Source organism: Phodopus roborovskii, unplaced genomic scaffold, assembly GCF_943737965.1.
Source record: "Phodopus roborovskii unplaced genomic scaffold, PHOROB, whole genome shotgun sequence".
Taxonomy (NCBI): domain Eukaryota; kingdom Metazoa; phylum Chordata; class Mammalia; order Rodentia; family Cricetidae; genus Phodopus; species Phodopus roborovskii.
The window spans coordinates 15,043,300-15,064,270 of record NW_026126448.1 but is presented as its reverse complement, the minus strand read 5'-3'; the positions used below and the strand labels follow the sequence as shown (position 1 = coordinate 15,064,270).

At 38.3% G+C, this 20,971-nt stretch overlaps 1 protein-coding gene and 1 pseudogene across 4 annotated transcripts in view; one reads left to right on the top strand and one right to left on the bottom strand.

Moving 5' to 3' along the window:
- LOC127225367 (zinc finger MYM-type protein 4) overlaps positions 1-20,971 on the top strand; it is a 101,898-nt gene extending 80,927 nt beyond the window's left edge. For all 4 annotated transcript variants that reach the window (XM_051188818.1, XM_051188820.1, XM_051188817.1 and 1 more), the window contains 7 exons: positions 2,447-2,618; positions 2,773-2,868; positions 8,328-8,479; positions 10,255-10,366; positions 11,529-11,777; positions 17,480-17,609; positions 18,539-20,971. In XM_051188818.1, the coding sequence (XP_051044775.1) occupies positions 2,447-2,618; positions 2,773-2,868; positions 8,328-8,479; positions 10,255-10,366; positions 11,529-11,777; positions 17,480-17,609; positions 18,539-18,746 (1,119 nt within the window). In that variant the 3' untranslated portion in view covers positions 18,747-20,971. The remainder of the gene's footprint in view (positions 1-2,446; positions 2,619-2,772; positions 2,869-8,327; positions 8,480-10,254; positions 10,367-11,528; positions 11,778-17,479; positions 17,610-18,538) is intronic.
- Positions 14,798-15,138, bottom strand: LOC127225368 (tubulin-specific chaperone A-like; annotated as a pseudogene).

Sequence of the window (20,971 nt, the reverse complement as noted above, 5' to 3'; positions counted from 1 at the left end):
AAATTGTATTTATTGTTTGTTATAGGTTTCCTTCAGATTTTTCTGCAAATTTTGACCATGGTTAGATAGTGGGCTTTTATCAAGTGAATTTTTTTTTTTTTAACTTCTAGTGATACAGTATCTGGTTTTTGTGGTCTGTTAAACTGGTGAAATAAATTGATTTTGTTTAAATCACTTACTTTTCCCTAACATATTCTTTTTATATGCCTTTGCCTTAAGTATAACAATGTTTTTTTTTTTTTTTAAATGATTTTAAGTTATGCTCTTGCCTCTGACTCCTCCTGTTTGAACCTAGCCTTGTGAGGTTTTAAATTATAAACCTGATGATGCCTTTGGATGTAGGTTATCTGTTCTTTTTTATTATATGCTTTTTTACTTTGTATCTTTGAAAAATGTATATATTCTGTGAATTGAACCCAGGGCATGCATGTTAAGTGTTTTACCATTGCGTTATACACCCCGCCTTTTAATTATCTTTGTTTTAAAGCAGAGTGTCACTTAGTTGCCCATGTTACCTACCATTTAATTCACGTTGTAGACTAAGTATACTGTCAATTTGAGATTCTTCTAACTCAATTTGTAAGTTACCAAGTTTATTGGTATAACAGTATTCTATGTTGTTGCTATATAAGAATTAATGTTATATAAGAATTTGCATGTGTGTGTATACATTTATTTATTTATTTATTTATTTATTTCTGTATACCACATGTGTGCTTGACACTCAAAAAGTCCAGAAAAAGGCATTGAATCCTATCAAACAAGTCACAGATGGTAGTGAGCTGCCATGTGGATACTGGATGTTGCAGCCATTTCTTCTGGAAAAGCAGTTAGTATTCTTAATTGCTGAGCCATCAATCCAGTGCCAATACTCTATTTAAATTTTAAACATCAGTTCATAAATTAAAATCAGCAATAATGCTATAAATAATATCTCTTACCATTTTTTCTCTACAGTGTTAGTGTTCTTGGTAGTTTATATTTTTATTTTTTTATCCTAAATTATTCTAGCTGGAGAATTACTGATGATAAAAAAAATTTTTTTTGAAAAGGACCAATTTACCTTTTTATCCGTTAAAAAAACAACCCATTATTTTTATTTCCTTCTTTGTTAAATGTTTTCATTAGCACATATTAATTATACATTCAGTGGTTTTCATTGTATTTTATACAAGCACAAGGTGTATATAGATTGTCTCGAGTGTGCACATGTGCACACATGCACACACCCACGCAGACACACACACGCCTCTTACCCTTTTTGTTCCATATCTCACTCATCCTCTTCTTTTTCCCAGCTAACTTCCCTTCTGCTTCCATATCTTTTGTTTTTAATCACCCATCAAGTATTATTAGGGTTGTCTACAGGATCAGCCTCTCTTCCCTCAATAGTTGATGACACATCAATTGTGGGGAACTGTGTGGCTACATCAGCCCCCTTCTCTTAATCTTGTTTTAATCTTGTTCCTTTGCTTTGGTCTTTTTGAGACATCATACTGTGTAGCCATGTCTGGCTTCCACTTGCTAAGTAGATCAGGCTGTCCTCAAAATTGAAATAATCCTCCTCCCTTTGCCTCCCAAGCACTGAGATTACAGCCTTGTGCAATCATGGTTGGCTTTCTTTATCTTTTCTTTCTCAGTTTTTTAAGACAGAAAGTTTAGATTTGTGGACCTTAGGAATCTTTTTATTCCAGGATTCTCCCCTCCACTCCCTCATCCCTCATCTCCCACTCCTCTCCCCTTCCAGCTCATCTCCCCATGTATCATCAGTGCTAGGTATGTGTTCTTCCTAAGTTAATGGCAGAGCTCTTCCAGCGTTGCAAAAGCTTTGTAGATATTTTGAATATCCTACTCTAAGCACAGAATTTGTTTTTTAAGTTTTATGGTTTTCATTTAAGTTTATAGGATTTTCTAATTATAGCATAATTTCTTCCTTGATCTATGCAATTTTTATAGATATACTATTAATTTATGATTTGACATTTTTCATTATCGGCTTTAAGTCTAATTCTTGTGTAAAGAATTTGCTGAGACCTGTTTTACAGCTTGGAATATGACCTATTCAAGTGAGCTTATACTACAACATGTGGTAATGTCTATACCTCAGTTATCTAAATGTTGATAATTGTATTAGATGATGTCTTGGTGTTTTCAGAAAAGATCTCATGTCGTCCAGGCTGGCCTTAAATTTTCCGAGGAGCTGGCAATGACCTGTACTTTTCCTGATCCTCTTGCCTCCATTTCCCAAATGTTTTAACAGTTGCGCATCACTGTGCCTAAAACTGTGATTATTTTAAAAACTTTTCAGCTCTAAATTCTGAGTCTTTAAAATATAAAAACAAATTCTTTATTCAGTAGGCTTATTCCCTTTGCAACTCTGAGAACAGAGATTCTTAAAATTCCAAGACTAAGTTTTATAATTCGTGAATTTTTGGAATTCTCACAGGGGAGGAAGAAGTCTGTAGTACCTGTGGAGCCCAGGAGTCTTATTCAAGGAGCCCTGCAAGGGTGTTCAGTGTCTGGAATGACACTGAAATATATGTATGGGGTGAATGCCTGGAAGAACTGGGTTCAGTGGAAAAATGCCAAGGAAGAACAAGGAGATCTAAAGTGCGGGGGTAAGTACTCAATATTCTCTGTGTCAGTGCAGACACAGAAATAGAAACTAAGTCATAAATGCATTCAAAGAACGTTAACCCACAAGACTTAGAGCTTGGTGTTACTCAGGTGCATTTCATAATTGGTACTTACCTATCTCATTTGTCCCATCAGGAGGTGAACATGCCTCTCCTAGTCTGTGTTCTGACTCCTTAGGAAGTGTTCAAGACCAGGCACTCTCTCAAGAATCCTCAGAGCAAGGTTGTAAAGGTAAAACTTGCTTTTGTCTCTTTCCTATAAATTATGTATAGTATTGGGGTTTAAACACTATTTTCTGTGCATGAATGTTTCACCTATCTATGTATTTGTGGATCATGTGCATGCCTGGTGCATGCAGAGGCCAAAAGAGGGCATGTGATCCCCTAGAACTAGTGTCAAACCGGGTCTTCTGCAAGAGCAGCAAGTGCTCTTAATCACTTTGCTATCTCTCCAGCCCTAATAATATTTTGATTTAACTTTGTTTACTGACTAGATGTCAGTCGTGCCAGTCCCAGCACTGCAAAGGAGGGTTCAAGAATTCAGTGTCATTTTCTGCTGCAGAGTGAAGTCAAAGCTCCCCCCAAAGAGGAGGGTTTTACTGAATGGAGTTTTAAAATTTAAGATTTTAAGTCTTAAGATAAGAAAGTGTGGTTAGTGGTTAATCTCCCCAATTTAAAGGTGTGATTGTGTAGGCAGAGCTGTAGCCTCTGACCCTGAGTTTATAAAGCATATGTAAGGAATTTTATTTTTAATAGTTTTAAAATATTTCATTCTACTTCTGTTTTTTAAAATTTTTATGTGCATTAGTGTTTTGCCATGGTTTTGGGTCCTCTGGAACTGGAGTTACAGACAATTATGAGCCGCCATGTTGGTGCTGGGAGTTGAACCCTGGTCCTTTAGAAGAACAATCAGTGCTTTTAACTGCTGTGCCATCTCTCTAGCCCCAGGCATTTTATTTTTAAGCTTACAAATGATTCCAGTTAATCTGTTTGAGTCCTCTTTCTGTATGGCAAACCATATGAAACAATATAAGAATTTCATGACATTTTGGATAAAAAATACCAAGCTTCTGTCAGAATATTCCCTACCATCAAGATCCCTATGGTTTTAGAATTTGTTTTGTTTTGTTTTGATTTGAGGTTTCCTTGTGTAGTTTAGGAGTCTCTCTTGGAACTGAATTTGTAGATAAGGTTAGCCTTGAACTCACAGAGATCTACCTGCCTCTGCTTCTGAAGTGCTGTGATTAAGTCATGACCCACCACTTCCTGGCTAGGTTTAGAAATTTTTTAAGATTTATTTTATGTGTATGAGCATTTTGCCTGCATTTATGTACATGTACTACCTATGTGCCTGGTAGCTTAGGTGGTCAAAAGGGAAGGTTAGAGCCTTGGAACTAGAGTTACAGATGGTTCTGAGTTACCACAACAGTGCTAGGAACCAAATCCAGGTACTCAACAAGAGCAACAAATGCTTTTATCTGCTGAGCCATCCCTCCAGCCCCAGGATCCATATGCCCTTTAATGTTTGTTTCATTGTACTTCTAGCTATTTTGGAGTAAAATAATTCAAATGCAGCAACAGTGTAGATTTAGACTTTGATAAGTTTTTACTGTTTTGATATGCTAATATAGATTAATTTTAGTTTTGTAATTTGCTTTTTGCTACTTTGTGTTTTATATTGATAGAATCATGATGGATGAAGTGAGAATATTTTTGTAACTTTTCCTTTTATAATAAAAGAGTTAATTTGGGGCTTACCATTTCAGAGATTTAGAGTCCTTAACCATCACAGTGGGCAGTATGGAAACAGGCTAGAATGAGCAGTAACCGAGAGCTTACATCTTGAGACATAACTACAGAAAAAGCTAATTGAAAAGGGCATGAGTTTTTGAAAGCCTACCCCCAGTGACACACCTTGTCCAACAAGACGATACCCCCTAATGCTTTCCAGATAGTACCACCAAGTGGGGACCAGTTAAATATATATGCCTATAGGGACCATTCTCATTCAAACTACCACATTCCACTCCCTGTACCCCAATGGCTTGTAGCCATATCATAATGCAAAGTACATTCAGTCCAACTTGAAAATTCCTCATAAGTCTTTCACAGTGTCAACACTCTTTCAAAGTTCAAAGGCTTCTGAGACTCAAGGCAGCCTCTTAACCGTAACCTGTAAAATCAGAAAGCAAATTATGTACTGTGGTGATATATTAATTATGATTTATTAAAGCTTGCTTGAGAAATTAGAAAGCAAAGCCAGGCACAAGCTATAGAGGTCAAGCAGTAGTGACATGCACCCTTAATTCAAGTAGCCATACTAGCTAGCTAGGCAGTTGGTAACACACACCTTAATTCCAGAACTCAGGATTAAGAGGTAGACTGATCTCTGTTAGGTCAAGGCTACACTGACTATATGAAATTGATCCAGACCTAAAAGAAACAGCTCACACAAAGGTGATCTCAGCACTTGGGATCACAAGCCTTTAATCCCAGCACTAGGGAGGTGGAGATAGGAGTGATGGCCGGGCAGAGAAAGGAATAAAAGGCAGGAGGAGACAGGAACTGAAAGCTTTTATCTCTTAGGATTCATGGAGATAGGATTGCTGCTATTTCAGCTTGGTAGAGAGAGGTAAGATCTACTGGCTTGGCTGCTTTGCTTCTCTCATATTAAGCTTTAAGCTTAAACTACAGTATTGTCTCTGAATCTTTTATTTTTTGTGTTACAATGCATTTTTAATGTATATTGATACAGAGTATTTACTAATGTCCCCAAAAGGAGGAAAAGGGGCATAGTGAGGAAATACTGGACCAAAACCCATCAGAGCAAACTGAATCTTGTAGTTTTTTCTATTTCTGATGTCAAAAGGTTTTTTTAGATGGCCCCACCCTTTTAGCTTTGCTGTCTCTAACACACTTCTATTTTCTGGGCTGGTTTCATTCCTTGTCTGCAGCTATCCTTGGTAGCTATGTCATGGCTCTGGTGTCCTGAATATCTGGGGCTGTTCAGTGCAATCTAGCTTTTAATTTCACGGTTTCTCAAAATGGTCTTTATAGTACTCAAGGAAGGGAATCTCCTGCCACATGCCTGGCCTCAGCAGCTCTCCATAACAACAGAGGATAATTCCATAGCCCCTTCATTCCTTATCCTTCATGACTCTAAGGCAGAAAGAAATACATGAACTACACTGCAAAGTCCTGGTGCCTGCTTGGGATGGAGCTTGGCCCCTTTGAATCCTGTTTGCATAAGCTTCCATTTATTGCTAATTCATTTATTGTTTTTGGTTTTGGTTTCAGAGTTTCCAACTATATCTTTTCTCCTAAAAATGGGTGTTGGTGGCGCAAGCCTTTATTAATCCCAGCACTTACTTGGGAGGAAGAGGAAAGTAGATCTCTGTGAGTTCAAGGCCAGCCTGGTCTACAGAGAAAGTTCCAGGGCAGGCTCCAAATCAATACAGAGAAACCCTGTCTCTGGAAAAAAAAAAAGGGGGGGGGGGGAGGGTGACTTTCAGGTTTTGATTTTTGTTGCTAGTAGTCTGTTTGCTGGTCTTGGAGTACACAAGTTCTCATCAGAACAGCCAGTTGCTGCTTTGTGTTGTGATGATTCACAGTCCTTACAGATCAAACGCTACATTTCTGCTCTTAAGCTTCTATAAATACCCTTTTGTTTGGAGGTTGTGCCTGTAGCCATTCCTCTGTTATATAGCACTATTTATTGAAAAAAACAAAGAGAGCCAGGTGCAGTGCCAGATACAGTTGCTGTATCTTCGGCTATTTGGAGGCAAAGGCAGGAAGATTATTTGAGCTTAAAAGTTCAATACTAGCCTTGTTAACTTGGTGAAACCCCTAATTTAAAAAAAAAAAAAAAAAAAAAAAAAGATGTGGATGATGGTAGGAATGAAAGTGCACTGGTAGCCCGGCAGCGGTTGCTCACACCTGTAATCCTACCACTTGGGAGGAACAAGTGCTAGGATCTCTGAGTTCCAGGTCAATCTAGTATATTTAGAGCAAGTTTCAGGACAATCAGGACTATACAGAGAAACCCTGTCTTGGAAAAAAAAAAAAAAACCCTCCCCCCCCAAAAAAAAAAACCCAAAAGCAAAACAAAATTATAAAAAATAAAAACCAAAAAAAAAAAAAAAAAAAAAAAAAAACAAAAGTAGACTGGTAATATTGTTTTAGATTACCAAGTATCAGTGTTATGGTCACAGGCACTGTCAACCATTCTCATTTGCCCACAAAATACTGCAGAAAGTTACTTAGCAGACAGTATTGAATGGATTCTCCCTTGCCTTGTGCAGAACCAATACAGGAGTGTGTAAGTGTAAGATGTTGAAATGCAGAAGAGCAGTAATGAAAAGTTCGTAATCCAAAACACATTCCAGTGGGATTTGTACAAATAGATAACTTTCTTCAGAACCTTAGCATGACACATGAAACTCACTATGATTGGTCTTAATTTGTTCTCATTTTCTTGTTCCCCAGTTTCTCTGAACCATTTCATGTAGTGGCTTAGCAACAGCAGCACTATATCCTCACATAGTATTTTATGGCACTTGAAATAGACTATAAGAAGTTCTGAGAAAAAAAAAAGTTAAGCAGCATTTCTTTTGTGGATCTTCCCAATGCTTTTAATATACCAGCGGATCCTTTACTAGTAAGCCCTGGCAGGTTTTTTTTTTTTTTAATTCTTTAGAGGTAAATACCGTATAGTGTTTTCCAAATTTATCAGAGCTTAGAAACCCAGTTTTCTCCAAATTCCACATAGAACTAGTGTGTTTTGTTTGGAGATAACGTTTTATGGCTGAAGCTGGCCTTGAACTCTATAGGTAGCCAAGGCTGTCCTTAAACTCCTGGTCTGCCTATGCCCCTAAATGCTGGGATTGCATGTTGACACATGCCATCATGTCAATTTTTTTGGTGCTTGGGATTGATGTAGGGCCTTGTGCTTAATGGACAGGTACTCTCCCTGCTGCAGAACAGCTAGTCCAGGATAAATATTTATGGAATGGTCTCTGGGAAATCTCTTTCATTCTGAAGTTTGCTTTCTTTACTGGACTGCCTTTTAAATCTTCATATCTTGTGGTCTGGCCCTAGGATTGCTTCCTGCAGACTCTTCCATATTAGACCTCTCTCTGTCTCTCTCTCTCTCTCTTCCTCTGTCTCTGTCTCTCTCTCATTCATAGACAGGTTCTTATTACATACATAGCCTTGGCTATCCTCGCATTTGCCTTGTAAGACCAGGCTGACCTTGAACTTAAAAGAGATTTGCCTGCTTCTGCATCCCAAGTGCTTGAATTAAAGGCATACACCACTATGCCTGGCTCCTTCTGTTTACTTTCATAGAGTCCTAGTTAAACAAAACTTCTGTCATAGTACCTGTTGCACCATATTCAATAAGCTATCTTTATTTCTCTGCTTGAGGGGAAAAAACCCCCAAAAAACTTAGGTTAGGATCTATAATTTGACTGTTGGCTTGATTTTGAGACAGGATTTTTCCTTCTGTGTGGCCTAGGCTAGCTTGGCTCTCAGAGTTTTTCTGCCTCAGCTTATTGAGAACTGGGACCACAGGTGTGTGCTGTCATGCTTGGTTCACAATGACTTTCCGTGATGTAGTGCAATGTTTAGGGCACAGTGGTACTGGTGTCACTGCATTTCTGCAAGTTAACGTTTCAGATGTTCTTTCCACAGTCCGCCCTATGAAACTGAAGGAAGATATTCTGTCCTGCACTTTTTCTGAGTTGAGTTTGGGATTATGCCAGTTTATCCAAGAGGTGCGGAGACCAAATGGTGAAAAATATGACCCAGACAGTATCTTATACTTGTGCCTTGGAATTCAGCAGGTATCAGTTTCAATAACTTATTATTCTTGACTGTGGTTTTCATCATCTGAAATAACTTGTGAATTGTACAAAGTTTATGTATACTGTCATTTTTTTCCTTAGTGAATGGTTGTCCCTATTCAGAAGTCTTAACATACACCCTTTGTAAACTAAACTGAGACTGTTGGTAGAATAATAGACATGGGGGGGGCGTTGTGTATTTTATCATTAAATGAGCAAAAGGGGCATAAATAGCAGTCTACCTAGAAGCAACTAAGACTGTGTCTGTACATGTAAAGGTTTTATTTACACTTTTAAAGGACAAAGTAAACTAATAGGTACACAAGTTCTTACATTTACAAAGATGAGTTGTTCATAAGCGTGCCAAGAGAATTCTTGCTGCTGGAGGCAATGCACACTTTCTACACCAACTTGAGTATAGTATTTAGGAATGTTTTCACCATTTTTTTCCCCTAATTTTTATTTAGTATTTCTTCAACATTTCTATCTGGCTAAGACTGATTTGATTCATGCCTCTATAATCCTAGTACTAGAGTTGTTGAAGAAGAAGGATTACAAATTTGGGGACAGTTACATAGTCATAAATCAAAAATCACTCATCACAGTTGAGGTTCTGACAAGTTTATAAAGTTACTGGGTATAATTCATGCTCACCAAATGTGTGACTTAATAGTGGGTAATCATAAAATTGAGCATATTGTTTAACCAATACATTTATTTAAAAATTGGAAATTGGGTATGGTAGCATATGCCTGCACTCTCAGGTTCTTAGGATAAATTAGGATGAGTGCAACCTAGGCTTCATTGTGAGACTTCTGTCTCAAAAAAAAAAGTAAGGCTCAGTGACACATGACTATATTAAGGCTTTCAATAAACAAAAGTATAAGTTATGTTTATTATTATATAATGACATAGTGATGTGAATTCATAAGAAGTTGAAGTAAAAAATGTGCAATGGTTATTATCTCTGGGTGGTATTAATCTGCCTGTTCTTAACCAAGGTGGGGTTTATGTTTGATTGGATAGCACACAGCTTTCATTCCTGCACTTAGGAGGCAGAGCCAAGATCTTTGTGAGTTCTAGGACATTAGCTCCAGGACAGCCAGGACTACATAGGAGACCTGTCTCCAAAAAAGAAAAACAAAAAAAAAAAGTAATTTGTGGTATGGAGAGAAATGTCTTAGTAGTTAAGAACTGGTTGCTGCTCTTCCAGAGGAACATGCCTTGGGGGAAGGGGACTGCAGAGTGAAGGTCCAGCACAGGGAAGATTGGGGTCTTGAAAAGAGAAAAAAGTTTGAAAACTTACTGTAGAAACTTGGTTACCCAAAAAGTCAGTACCAGGAGGGTACCTTACTGGGGAGTGGGGCAGGTGTCTGGTCTCCCTGGTCTCTCCATGCTGACTCCTCCTTACTACTTCCTCTTTCCTCCTTGTCTCCCAGTCTCTCCTATCTTCCTTTCCTATTGGCCAACAGTGCTTTATTCATTAACCAGTATGAGAAACATATTTACAGAATCGCATCTCCCATCATCTCTTCTTTTCTGTCTAGATAAAAAGAAGGGTTTTAACCTTAACATAGCAAAATATATCATATAACAGTTATCAAGTAAGAATTACAGTTAACAATATTTATTCCATTAACATTTAGCAAGATTTAAGAAAATATTCCATCATCTATCTTTGTGAGTCTAAAGTCCTATATGTAACTTATCTGAAATCCTAACTAAGGAGAACTATAACCTTAACTACTGTGTGTTACTTTTTTTTTTCCTTTTAGTACCTGTTTGAAAATGGTAGAATAGATAACATTTTTACGGAGCCCTATTCCAGATTTATGATTGAACTTACCAAACTCTTGAAAATATGGGAGCCTACAATACTTCCTAATGGTAAGGAGATTGTTTTGAATTATTTTTATGATATGCTTTCATAGATTGCTCTTAAAAATATTTTCATATATTGTAATGTAATCTGTCCTGATGTAATACAGTTGAGTTTTTGAGGAGAAAGTCTTAGATTTATTTTCCAGCATTTTAGTAAAATCCACTGTGAACAATTACTGTGTTAAACTAACATGCAGTGTACATAGAGATAGTAACAACTAAAAAATTTACATTCAGTTATACTTAAGCTTGTAGAAGGGTTTTGTCTGGAAGTGTCAGTAAAGCTGCATGCTAGTTGCATAGATGACCTTTGTCGGTCAGTGTGCACTGAACATTTGTGCTTGTTCTTATCCTTGAATTCTTAAACCTGGTGTCATTAGAGACGTGAGTGTATAACCAGCAATGTGTCCTTTATTTTGCGCTCTGGAGCACCTTTGAAGCATTCTGAGCCACATGGTGGTTTGAACAGAGAGGAGGCTCAAAACGTAGATTTAGAAGTAGTAAATTCATGTTAATGGATGATCTCCCAAGAATAGAATACAGAAGCAACAGTAGAGCGGATTGAGAGAGAGTTGGGTTAGATCTGAATGTAAGGGGCATGGAGAACTAGGTACATGGAACAGTATAGTTCCTTAAGACCTTGCTTCTCATACAGATTCCAGTAAGTCCAAGGAGCATGGCTGTTCATGCAGGCTAAGAACGAGAGGGAGGTAGGGAAGGAAGAAGTCAGTTTGTAGTCCCTAGTGACTGTGGCTAAACACATGGAATTGCTTGATGGTCTGGGCAGGAGCTAAATACATGGATCAGATCTGGCTTGTCCTGGTTCTATAGTCTGAGCTAAAAGTGTTTTGTGTTTTGTGTTTTTAAATGGTTGCAAACTTTAAAGAAATATTTTGTGATAGAGAAATTGGAATATGCCTATAAATAAAACTGCCTATGGCTCTTTGCTTTCTGCAATAAAAAGTTGTTCAGAGAAAATGGCCTTCTCAGGAAAGGTAACTGCTGTTCTAAGGGAATTCTTGGGTCTGTCTGGTTGGAGTCCTCTGCCCTGTTCTTTGCCTGTATAAGGAAGCGGTGGGGGAGAGCAATGTTCAGCCATTCTCTTACTATATTCCTTCTGTGGAATTTGAGAGATCACATAATACTTTATTCTCCCCATCCTGTCTAGGTTACATGTTCTCTCGAATTGAAGAAGAGCATTTGTGGGAGTGCAAACAGCTGGGAGCTTACTCGCCAATTGTCCTGTTAAACACCCTCCTTTTTTTCAATACCAAATACTTCCAACTAAAGAATGTTACTGAGCATTTGAAGCTTTCCTTTGCCCATGTGATGAGACGGACCAGGACTCTGAAGTACAGCACCAAGATGACATATCTGAGATTCTTCCCACCTTTACAGAAGCAAGAGTCAGAGCCAGGTGTGTTGCTGGTAGATGAAGTTTCTGTTTGCAAGGCTAAGACAGTTATCATAGAGGGTCAGTAATTCATTCTAGACATCGAGGGCACACTGCAACTTGCTTTTAATGTTTGAGCATTTTTCTCTGTTTTCAAGTAGGTTTCTCTGTTTTCAAGCTCTCAAAATGAGAGGACTCTTGGCCTTGTATTTTTATTGTCTTTAAGTTAGAAATTCTGATGTAACTAGGTAGATCCCAAATAGCCTACATGTAAAACTTACCAGGAATTTCCTTATGTAACCATGGTGATGAAGTCACTGATTTACAAGTACTAGGCAGCAATTGCCAGTTAAACAAAACTTGCTTAGCTTTTGGGCTTAGCTTGTTGGACTTTTGCTTTTGACTGGAGCACCCTGTTTGAGTTAGCATCTTTTAGTCAGTTCTAAGATTCTAAAGGGACTTGGAAGCTGCCCTAAAACAGTCTGCTTTTATCTATGGTAGGTGTGGGTCAGCAATGGCATTTTCAGTAAGTAGGTTATAGTCACGTTTCAAAAACAGACTAAGTGATTCTTGTCTTTAATGTCTGAAAAATAATGCTGCTATTCTAGAACTAGAAACTTTCTGTGTTTGCTTTTGGTTTTTTTTTTTTTTTTTTTTTGAGTCTTGTCTTACTATGTAATAGCTCAGGCTGCCCTTGACCTCACAATTCTCTTGAATCAGCCTTCGTGAGTCTTGGCATTACAGCTATTTAGCCATCATACTCATGTATCACATATATACACAAAGAAATTTCTTAATTTTTAGCAATATCAAGTTCTGCAAATTGAGTTACTACTTTTAAGTATAAAATACATACTTGAAGTTTGAAAAATTAAATTTTCTCAACCTAAAATCTATTGATAGTTTTTTGTGTACCCTATCCATATTCAGTTGTTTTTGGTAGTTCCTTTAACTTTAAAATATATTAAGGTCATCTTGCTTTTTCACCTGGGGTTTGTCTCTTGGCTGTAGCTTGATACTTATATGATCCACTTTGTAGTTTTGTTTTTATTTGCTTTTTGAGACAGCATGTCACTTTGTATTCCAGGCTGGCCTAGAACTCAGTTATATTTCCCAAGCTGGCCTCAGACCTTAAAGAACACACTTTTCTCAGCTTTCTAAGGGCTGGGATTTCAGTCCCCTTTTCCTCCTAACAGTGTGCTTTGTACTTGTAGGTGATAATAGTTGAATAAGTCAGAGGCAGTCAGTTAATATTGCCACTTTTGATTGGATGTTGATAATAATTTCAACTTTTTAATGTAATTTGCAAGGCATGTCTATGTAGGAAGTTAAAGTGAATTTATTTTAAAGCAATAATGCAGGTAGTTGGAGAGAAAGAATTCTAAACCATTTGTCAAGAGTGTTCATAGAGATGGACTTGGGAGGGGCTTTAAGGATGGCTTAGTGGTTTAGAGCACTAGATCCTGTGGTTGGACTTTCCTTTTGGTCACCAACTTAACAACACAGAAACATTATTAATCATAAAAGCTCAGCTTTAGCTTCAGTTCATTTGTAACTAATTCTTACCACAAATTAACTAATATTTTTTATCTATGTTCTTTTATGTGGCTTGGTTACCTTTAGTCTGTACTGCCCATCCTGCTTCCTCCACATCTGGCTGGCAATTCTGCCTTTCTTATTTTCCAGGTCCTCTGTCCCCAAAAGTCCCACTTAACTTCTTCCTGCTTAGCCATTCAGCTCTTTATTAAACTAGTCACATTGACACATCTTTACATAGTGTAAAGGAATAGTCCACAACATTTCTTCCCTTTTTTCAAAATAAGAAGGAAAGGTTTTAACCCTAACACAATAGAAACACAAACAGAATAGTTATCAGGTAAGAACTACATTCACAATGTTCACTCCACTTGTGTTTGGTATATTCAGAGAAAATATTCTATTACTGATCCTATCTTGATGAGTCCAAAGTTTTGTACCTAATTTACCTTCTATCATAACTAAGGAAAACTATAACTATCTAGTCTTAAACTCCATCAAAGACCCCAGAAGATTATAATATTAATTGAGTAAACAGTAAGTACAGAGCAAGCAACTTCCAAAACTAAGAAACAACAGAGACATTTGGCTGCCTGGACAGTCATCCCAAGGTTCCTTTTTAATGTTGAGGTATCCATCCTCAGCCTATGGGCCTAAAATATCTTACAGACTTCTATATGAAGCAGAAATTTTGAATGACTGTTCTACATTGTTGTGGCAAGTTCTGCAGTTGTCTAATTAGGACAACATACTGATAGCAGTTGAGTCAAGGGCAGTTTCTTGCCCCAATGGCTAGCTTTTGCCATAAAAAAAAGCAAACTCCATATGAAAGTTCTTCAGTGCCCATCATCTTTCTGAAGTAAATTGTTGTTGCCAGAAGCAGACATATCTTGCTGTCATGAAAAGCCTCAGATTATTAAAATATTTAAGTACCATATTCTGTAGGATTTTGCAGTGTTTGAAGACTACTTGTCTATCTAAAATAATCTATTTTACCTTGATAATATACTTAACATGACTACAGGTTTGATTTCTTTTTTAAATAGGTGACTAATTACTAACCTTCATTTTTTTTAATATCCTAAATAGTTTGTAATAATAACTTTCAAGGACTAGAAATTTACATTATGTTGTTAAATGAAGTGCACAGGTACAATAACTTAAGCAGCAATAGAAATACATATATAGTATGTTTTAACAAAAATAACCTTAAATTGTTATCAATATACGAAATTCCATACCGATGCAAAATATCTGAGTCTAATCATTTTTCTAAAGTAGACTCAACAACCCATCCTCTTATCCTATAATTTCTTTTTCTTTTTGTTTTTTTTTTTTGTAACGTATGAAATACACAATTTTATTAGATGAACTCATTTATTTGACACATTAAGTTATACAAACAAAAATATATGCAACTGCATGAAAAGAACCACGCATATTACTAAACACAGCAGTGGCCAAAAATAATGAATTGTAGAATGAACCCCAGGATTTAGTGCAAAAACACCCTGTACAGAAAAACTTCAGGCTTCTAACGTCACTGAATCCAGAACTACATGTGCTTCTTTATATTCCTCGGCTTCTTCCAAGTCTTTTTCTCTTTCTAATATTTGCTGAAGATCAGTACATGCAGCCTCTAACTGGCGCTGACAATCTGGGATTATCATCCAGGACTCTTGCAGGATTTCTGCCTGCTTCTTAATGGCGTAGTTTTCACCATCTTCAGCCTTCATTTTTTTCAATCTTCTTGTTGCTTTGCTTCTTTCTCATACATCACTTTTTCTTTGACCAATCACTTCACTATGGCTGTCTTGATCTTGATCTGCCTCACTCGAGGATCGGCCATGGAACCCAGAGCGCTGCAGGAAGGAGGGCTTATCCTATAATTTCTATACTATATCTCCTTTTTCATTTTAGGAAGAGATCCCTGAATCTAATCTCCTTTGTTAGCTTTCTCCCTGACCATTACCAGTAACAATTTTCAACCAACCCCCCTAAATGATGGCAAACAACCCATCAAATGGCCAAAAACCTTCCACCCCAGCACTTGAAATGTGAGCATCGTGGTTTTTGTACTGCCTCCTGCTATCTGTGGGCAACAACATCTTTAGGGAACCTGAGAAAATTGGGATAACCATCAGGTCCCGGAAAAACTAACTACATCATTTGTTGTCTAGTCTCTGTGCAATGGGGAAGCACAAGGCTTATCTGTAGTTTTGTCTAAAATAGTCTGTGAGGCTGGACCATCTCAACCAGCAGCCTTGAAGCTGTTCTGGAAGTAGAACTCTGAGGAAACTCCCAACAGTTTCCTGAGGCTGGATCACCTGAGCCATCCATTTTCATTGGTGTCTGTTTCCTTTGCTCTGAAAACGCACAAACTTTCAGAGGTAACATACATATCTGCATTAACACATGTGTAGACTGTACATTGTATGAAAGTCAGCCAAAGATGATTTTTTTGTTTTATGTCTGAGCAGGTAAAATATACATCACCTATCTTTAGGTTTATTTCTTTATGTCTGCAATGAGGATTTTTAGGGCATCTTCTCTGATCCAACCTGATCTCTATCAATATTGAAGGAATCCACCCATAGCCTTTTGTTTTCTATGGAAACAAAAGCATAATCTCTTCCCCAAAGCAATATGTTTTCTGACATCCATTTTAAAGTTAAATTTTCCTAAAGTATCTTATTGTCTGTGTTTACAGATGTTTGTAACTCTGCTTTCAGGGGGTCTGGCACCCTCTTCTGGCCTCTGGGCACTGCATGCAGGTAGTGCAGAGAATATATGCAAGCAAAACACTCACACACATTAAATAAAATTACTGAATCATGAAAACATGGGTTGGGGCTGGGCGTAGTTGTGGTGATAAACTTACTTGCACAAATAAAGCCTGTGTGGGGGTCAGAGAATGGAGCATGCCACTAGCTAACCATAGAGGTCTGGAGGTCTGTACAGACAGACAGGAAGTGATGTAGCTGGGCAGAAACAGGATATAAGCAGGGAGAAACAGGAAATTGCTCTGTTCTTGGATACTTAGGAGGTGAGGTGTGCTGTGGCTTGTTTTTTCTCTGATTTCTTAGCATTTCCCTCTATATCTGACTCCAGCTTTTATTATCTAGACCGATTAAGAACTCCTTTTACTTGTGGTGATGTGTGCTTTTTATCCCAGCACTCAGAGGCAGGTGGATCTCTAACCCTGTCTTGAGATCCCTCCCCCAAAAAGAAAATGTGTTGGGGTTATGGCTCAGTGTATAACTTGCCTAATTGTGCATGCATGAAAAGCAGAGTTAAGATCCCCAGCAGCCTTATAAAACCAGAAATGGCTATGTATATATGTTACCCCAGTACTGAGGGGACAAAGACAGGTGGATCCCTGAAACTCATTGAGCAGCCAATGTAGCATATGACTGAGCTGGAGGTCAGTAAGAAAGCCTGTCTCAAAAAATAAATGGAGGGCCAACAAGATGGCTCAGCACATGGAAGTGCTTAATCCTGATCACCTAAATTTGATCCCTGCCCATGAAAGGTAAAAGAGAATCAGTTCTCCAGAGTTTTCTGTCCTCAACATGTGTGTACAGTGTTGTACCTGCACTCAAAGACACACTGGTGGCTTGGGCTCTTGAGTCCACCTAGTAGAGCTCTGTTTAGACTGAATGGACAGATAAGCAGCAGCCTCATTCCTGTCTGTGAGCCCAGCCCTACAAAGCCCTGTCCTATCAGATGACCAACTTTGTTGAGATTTTCTTCTCATAAGATGTTGTTTCTTAGAATACACAAAGAGAAGGAACTTGACCAAGAACTCAGTGCCCCAGAGGAGAAATAATGTCCATTAGAAAGAGGACTTTTTCCTAATCATACGAGAGGAACAACATGTATGGAACCTGTTTTTTGTTTGATTTTCTACTTTGGTTTATGAACCCTGTACCTAATCCAGTCTAACAAAGCAAGGTCCAAAAGGAAGACATACCCCAGTGCTGTCCCTTTTGCCATGGGACTCTTCCTTTTTCAACGGGGAACACATGTGCTACAGAACAAACAGAGTGTTTAGGCTTCCTGGCACATGGGAGCTCAATGAGTATTGTTGGAAAGGGCAGGAGTGACAGGCTCAATGGTTGTGTAGCAGAGATCACTAGGTGTGTTGACATTTCTCTTATATAAACACTTGGTTATTTTTTTGTCTCAAGATAAGCTAACTATTGGCAAACGGAAACGGAATGAAGATGATGAGGCTCCAGTGGGTGTGGAGATGGCAGAAAATACCGACAACCCACTGAGATGCCCAGTTCGGCTTTATGAGTTTTACCTGTCAAAATGGTAAGGGATCTTTCTGTTGTTGGAAACTGGAGGCATAATTGGCCTGTGACACTGTGTCTGCCTGCCTCTGATTTCATATTTTTCCATCCTTCTGTCTGCCTAGATTTGGAACTATAAAAAGCAAGCCTTCTTTATCTCGAAGTTTTTGTTCCAAAATTTCTTTAAAATACAAAAATTACACCTCATTTGTTCTTTTGCAGTATTGTGGAATTTAATCTGTAATAATTTAGTTTTTGTTTAGGAAACATGTTCTGAGGTTGGTTTTTCTTTAATCTCTAAGTGGGGAGGCTGTAAAGAAATTCAGCTCTATATTTTAAAAAGCTGGGGTCTGACCAGGCCCATCTGCATACTAAGCATGTTCTCCTGCTTAGCCATACAGTCTTAGTTCAGAGTGGAAAGTTTTAAAGAATCTCTGGCTAGAATGTGTAACACATACTAAGAGTACTTTTATAATGACATCAAGTGACCTCAGGATTCATTTATATGAATTGATATGCTCTACTCCTACCAGCATTTGAACTGAATTATGTGACTTATGCTGCTGCACCCCACCCCACCCCAAGACACCCCCCCCCCCCTGCCGGATTTCATGTACCCCTATCTGGTCTCAAACGGGCTAAGGATGACTTTGAACTTCCTAATCCTTATTCCTCCACCTTTAAATGCTGGGACTACAGGTGTCTGCCACCATACCCGGCTGTGCTTTTTTTAATTAAAGTCTACCACATCCAATTCATTTATGGGTTGCTCCTGGGAGGAGAATGCCCTTATCCCTATCTACCTACACCTGTGATTTTGGTTACTTAGGAAGTGAGTCATATTGGAGATACTCAGAGCCACTATATAAGAAAGAATGGTGTGTATTTCCCTTGTTCTGATCTCAGCATCCTTTTTTCTCTTTTGTCTTGTTTGCCCCCTCTTGTGGATAGTTCTGAAAGTGTGAAACAGAGGAATGATGTGTTCTACCTTCAGCCTGAGCGCTCCTGTGTTCCTAATAGTCCCATGTGGTACTCCACATTCCCAATAGACCCTGGAACCCTGGACACCATGTTGACACGGATTCTCATGGTGAGAGAGGTACATGAAGAACTTGCCAAAGCCAAATCTGAAGACTCTGATGTTGAATTATCAGATTAAAATGGAATAAGGTTCCTATTTCAATGAGCATTGTTATGCACCAAGCTGTGAATGCACTCAGCTGTTGGGAAGATGTAAACATCCAAGTCCTCTTGACTTGATTGTGAGGCATGAAGAACAGGTGGCTCCTGAGCAGCAGTGTGGCTGTAAATGAAACCCGAGGGGACGAATGTGAATGAATTGGCAGGGAGAGAGTTCGTAGATGTGATTGAATGACTAACCAGTTTCTGAGTGGTGCATAATCTTATTTTGTTTGGGAATAAGAAATTATGGAATATTTTTAAGGAAAACTGTTGTATAAAATTCTACCATAGTAACCTTAGTTAGAAAGGGGTAGCTTTGGAGTGAGATCCTGGCTGCAATAGGCTGTTTGAGCAAGCTGTCCATGAAAGTCAGGAAAGAAATCAGTATAGAGCTGAGAGTGACATTAAATGAGGACACTGCGACTCAGCCTTGAAGATCCAATAAAAATACTCATGTTTTTTTGTAAAAAGATAGTGGTCTTGATTGATTTACACTGCCAACCCACTTATGTGAAGGGTAGAAGCCTTTGGTACTTTGACTGGAGGCCCCTCACATCAGGGGAAATGCCCTTCACTGCTGTTGCTAGTGTGCCCCTTTTCATTTAAGGTCTTACCTTCTCAGCCGTGGGTGTGAAGGAAAAAGATAATGTTCCCCAAGCTAATTATGTACACAGGAAATCAGTGGAGCCCATTAGCCCCTGGGTGTCTTGAACTGTTTGTAGAAAGCCCACTAAAAGCTCACTTCTCTGGGTGCAGGCCTTTACTGCTGCTGTCTTGGCCTCAGCTGTGGTGCACAGATGTGGAGGCTCTCCTTTTGTTTCCAGTTTTTCCCCAATGGCAGCTTTTCTTCTACTGTTTTACTTTTCTGTTCCTAAGTGACTCTTCCTGTCCTTTGCACCAGTTTCTGGAGGCCCTGTCATTTCAAACGGAATAATCTGTCTCCACAGTTCTGACTAAAGTGGGTGATCCCACAAAGACACAGTATTACGCAGCTATCTGAATTGTGGTAGGGAAGGCCATAGTGGGCTTCCATGTAAAGTATTTGGAAGTTGACCTTATTGCCCCAAGGAACTTGAAAATTAGGGATTCTGGGGTTAGAGTACAAGATGATTGACTGTCTTACATACATATCCATAAGAAGGTCTTCTTACAGCACGATTCCAGATTCTAGCTGTCTTAGTTCTATGAAGATTGCAAGGTATAGGTGTGTGTGACATTATCACATTGTCTGCCTCTTCTCCAGTCTCAGTTTCTTTCCTACAAAATTTTGAGTCAAGATTTTAATAATGTTGGCTAATTACTGAGCTTCTTTAATTGAAGTTAATTTGAGCTTACAGCAGAATTGAGAGAAGTCATAGCCTCTTCCAAGTGTCACCTTGAAAGACTTGAGTGTGTCCCATATTTTAGGTGGGGGTAGCAAGTTTTATTTTGTTTTTTAAACAAATAAGTCATTTAAATACAACAGAATTTTACATGGGCCTTTTGACATTGTATACTTGGTGGTTCTGTCTTCTGCCTGTAATGAATCTCCCTTTTGTTACTAAGAATTGTGTGAAAGAAGTAAACCTGCCCCAGTCTGTATGGTTAAGTTCATCTGTGTTTGTCATTTTTGATGGGGAACTGCTTCTTTCCAGACCTCGTTTGATTGACCGGAAAGCAGTTGGCCTGTCTGATAAGTCACCAATAAACCATCCAGAAACACCAGGTGTCCAGTCCTGCTGTATCAATTATGATTTATGTAAACACTAACATTTCCCTTTATAGTTGTATGAGAAACAAATACTGTTAGCTTAGTAGATAAATTGTTATAAATACAAGAAAGAAAAAAAAAATGTATCTTTTAAGAGAACAACCACTACCCAGATAAATGATTGTATCAGGGCTTCAGCTGCATGTTAGTGTGGGGGCTGCAACTCCTAAACTAATTTTAAAACTGGTTGATCATCAGTCATTCCTCATAAATGTAGCTGTTTGTTGTGTCAAATTAGTTCCTTTTTATTTTGTTAATATTGCGTAAAATCACACTCCCCACCCCCCAAGAGGGTGAGGGGAAAAAAAAAAAAAAAACAAAAAACACATCAGCAAACAGAACCTGAGCTTGTCCTGTCCTGCTGTTCCTTGGTCTTTAACTGTCTTTGGAATTTCCCTTTGCTGGAACCACAGAACTGTTCCCATAGAATAAAATAGTATATTTGTATTTGA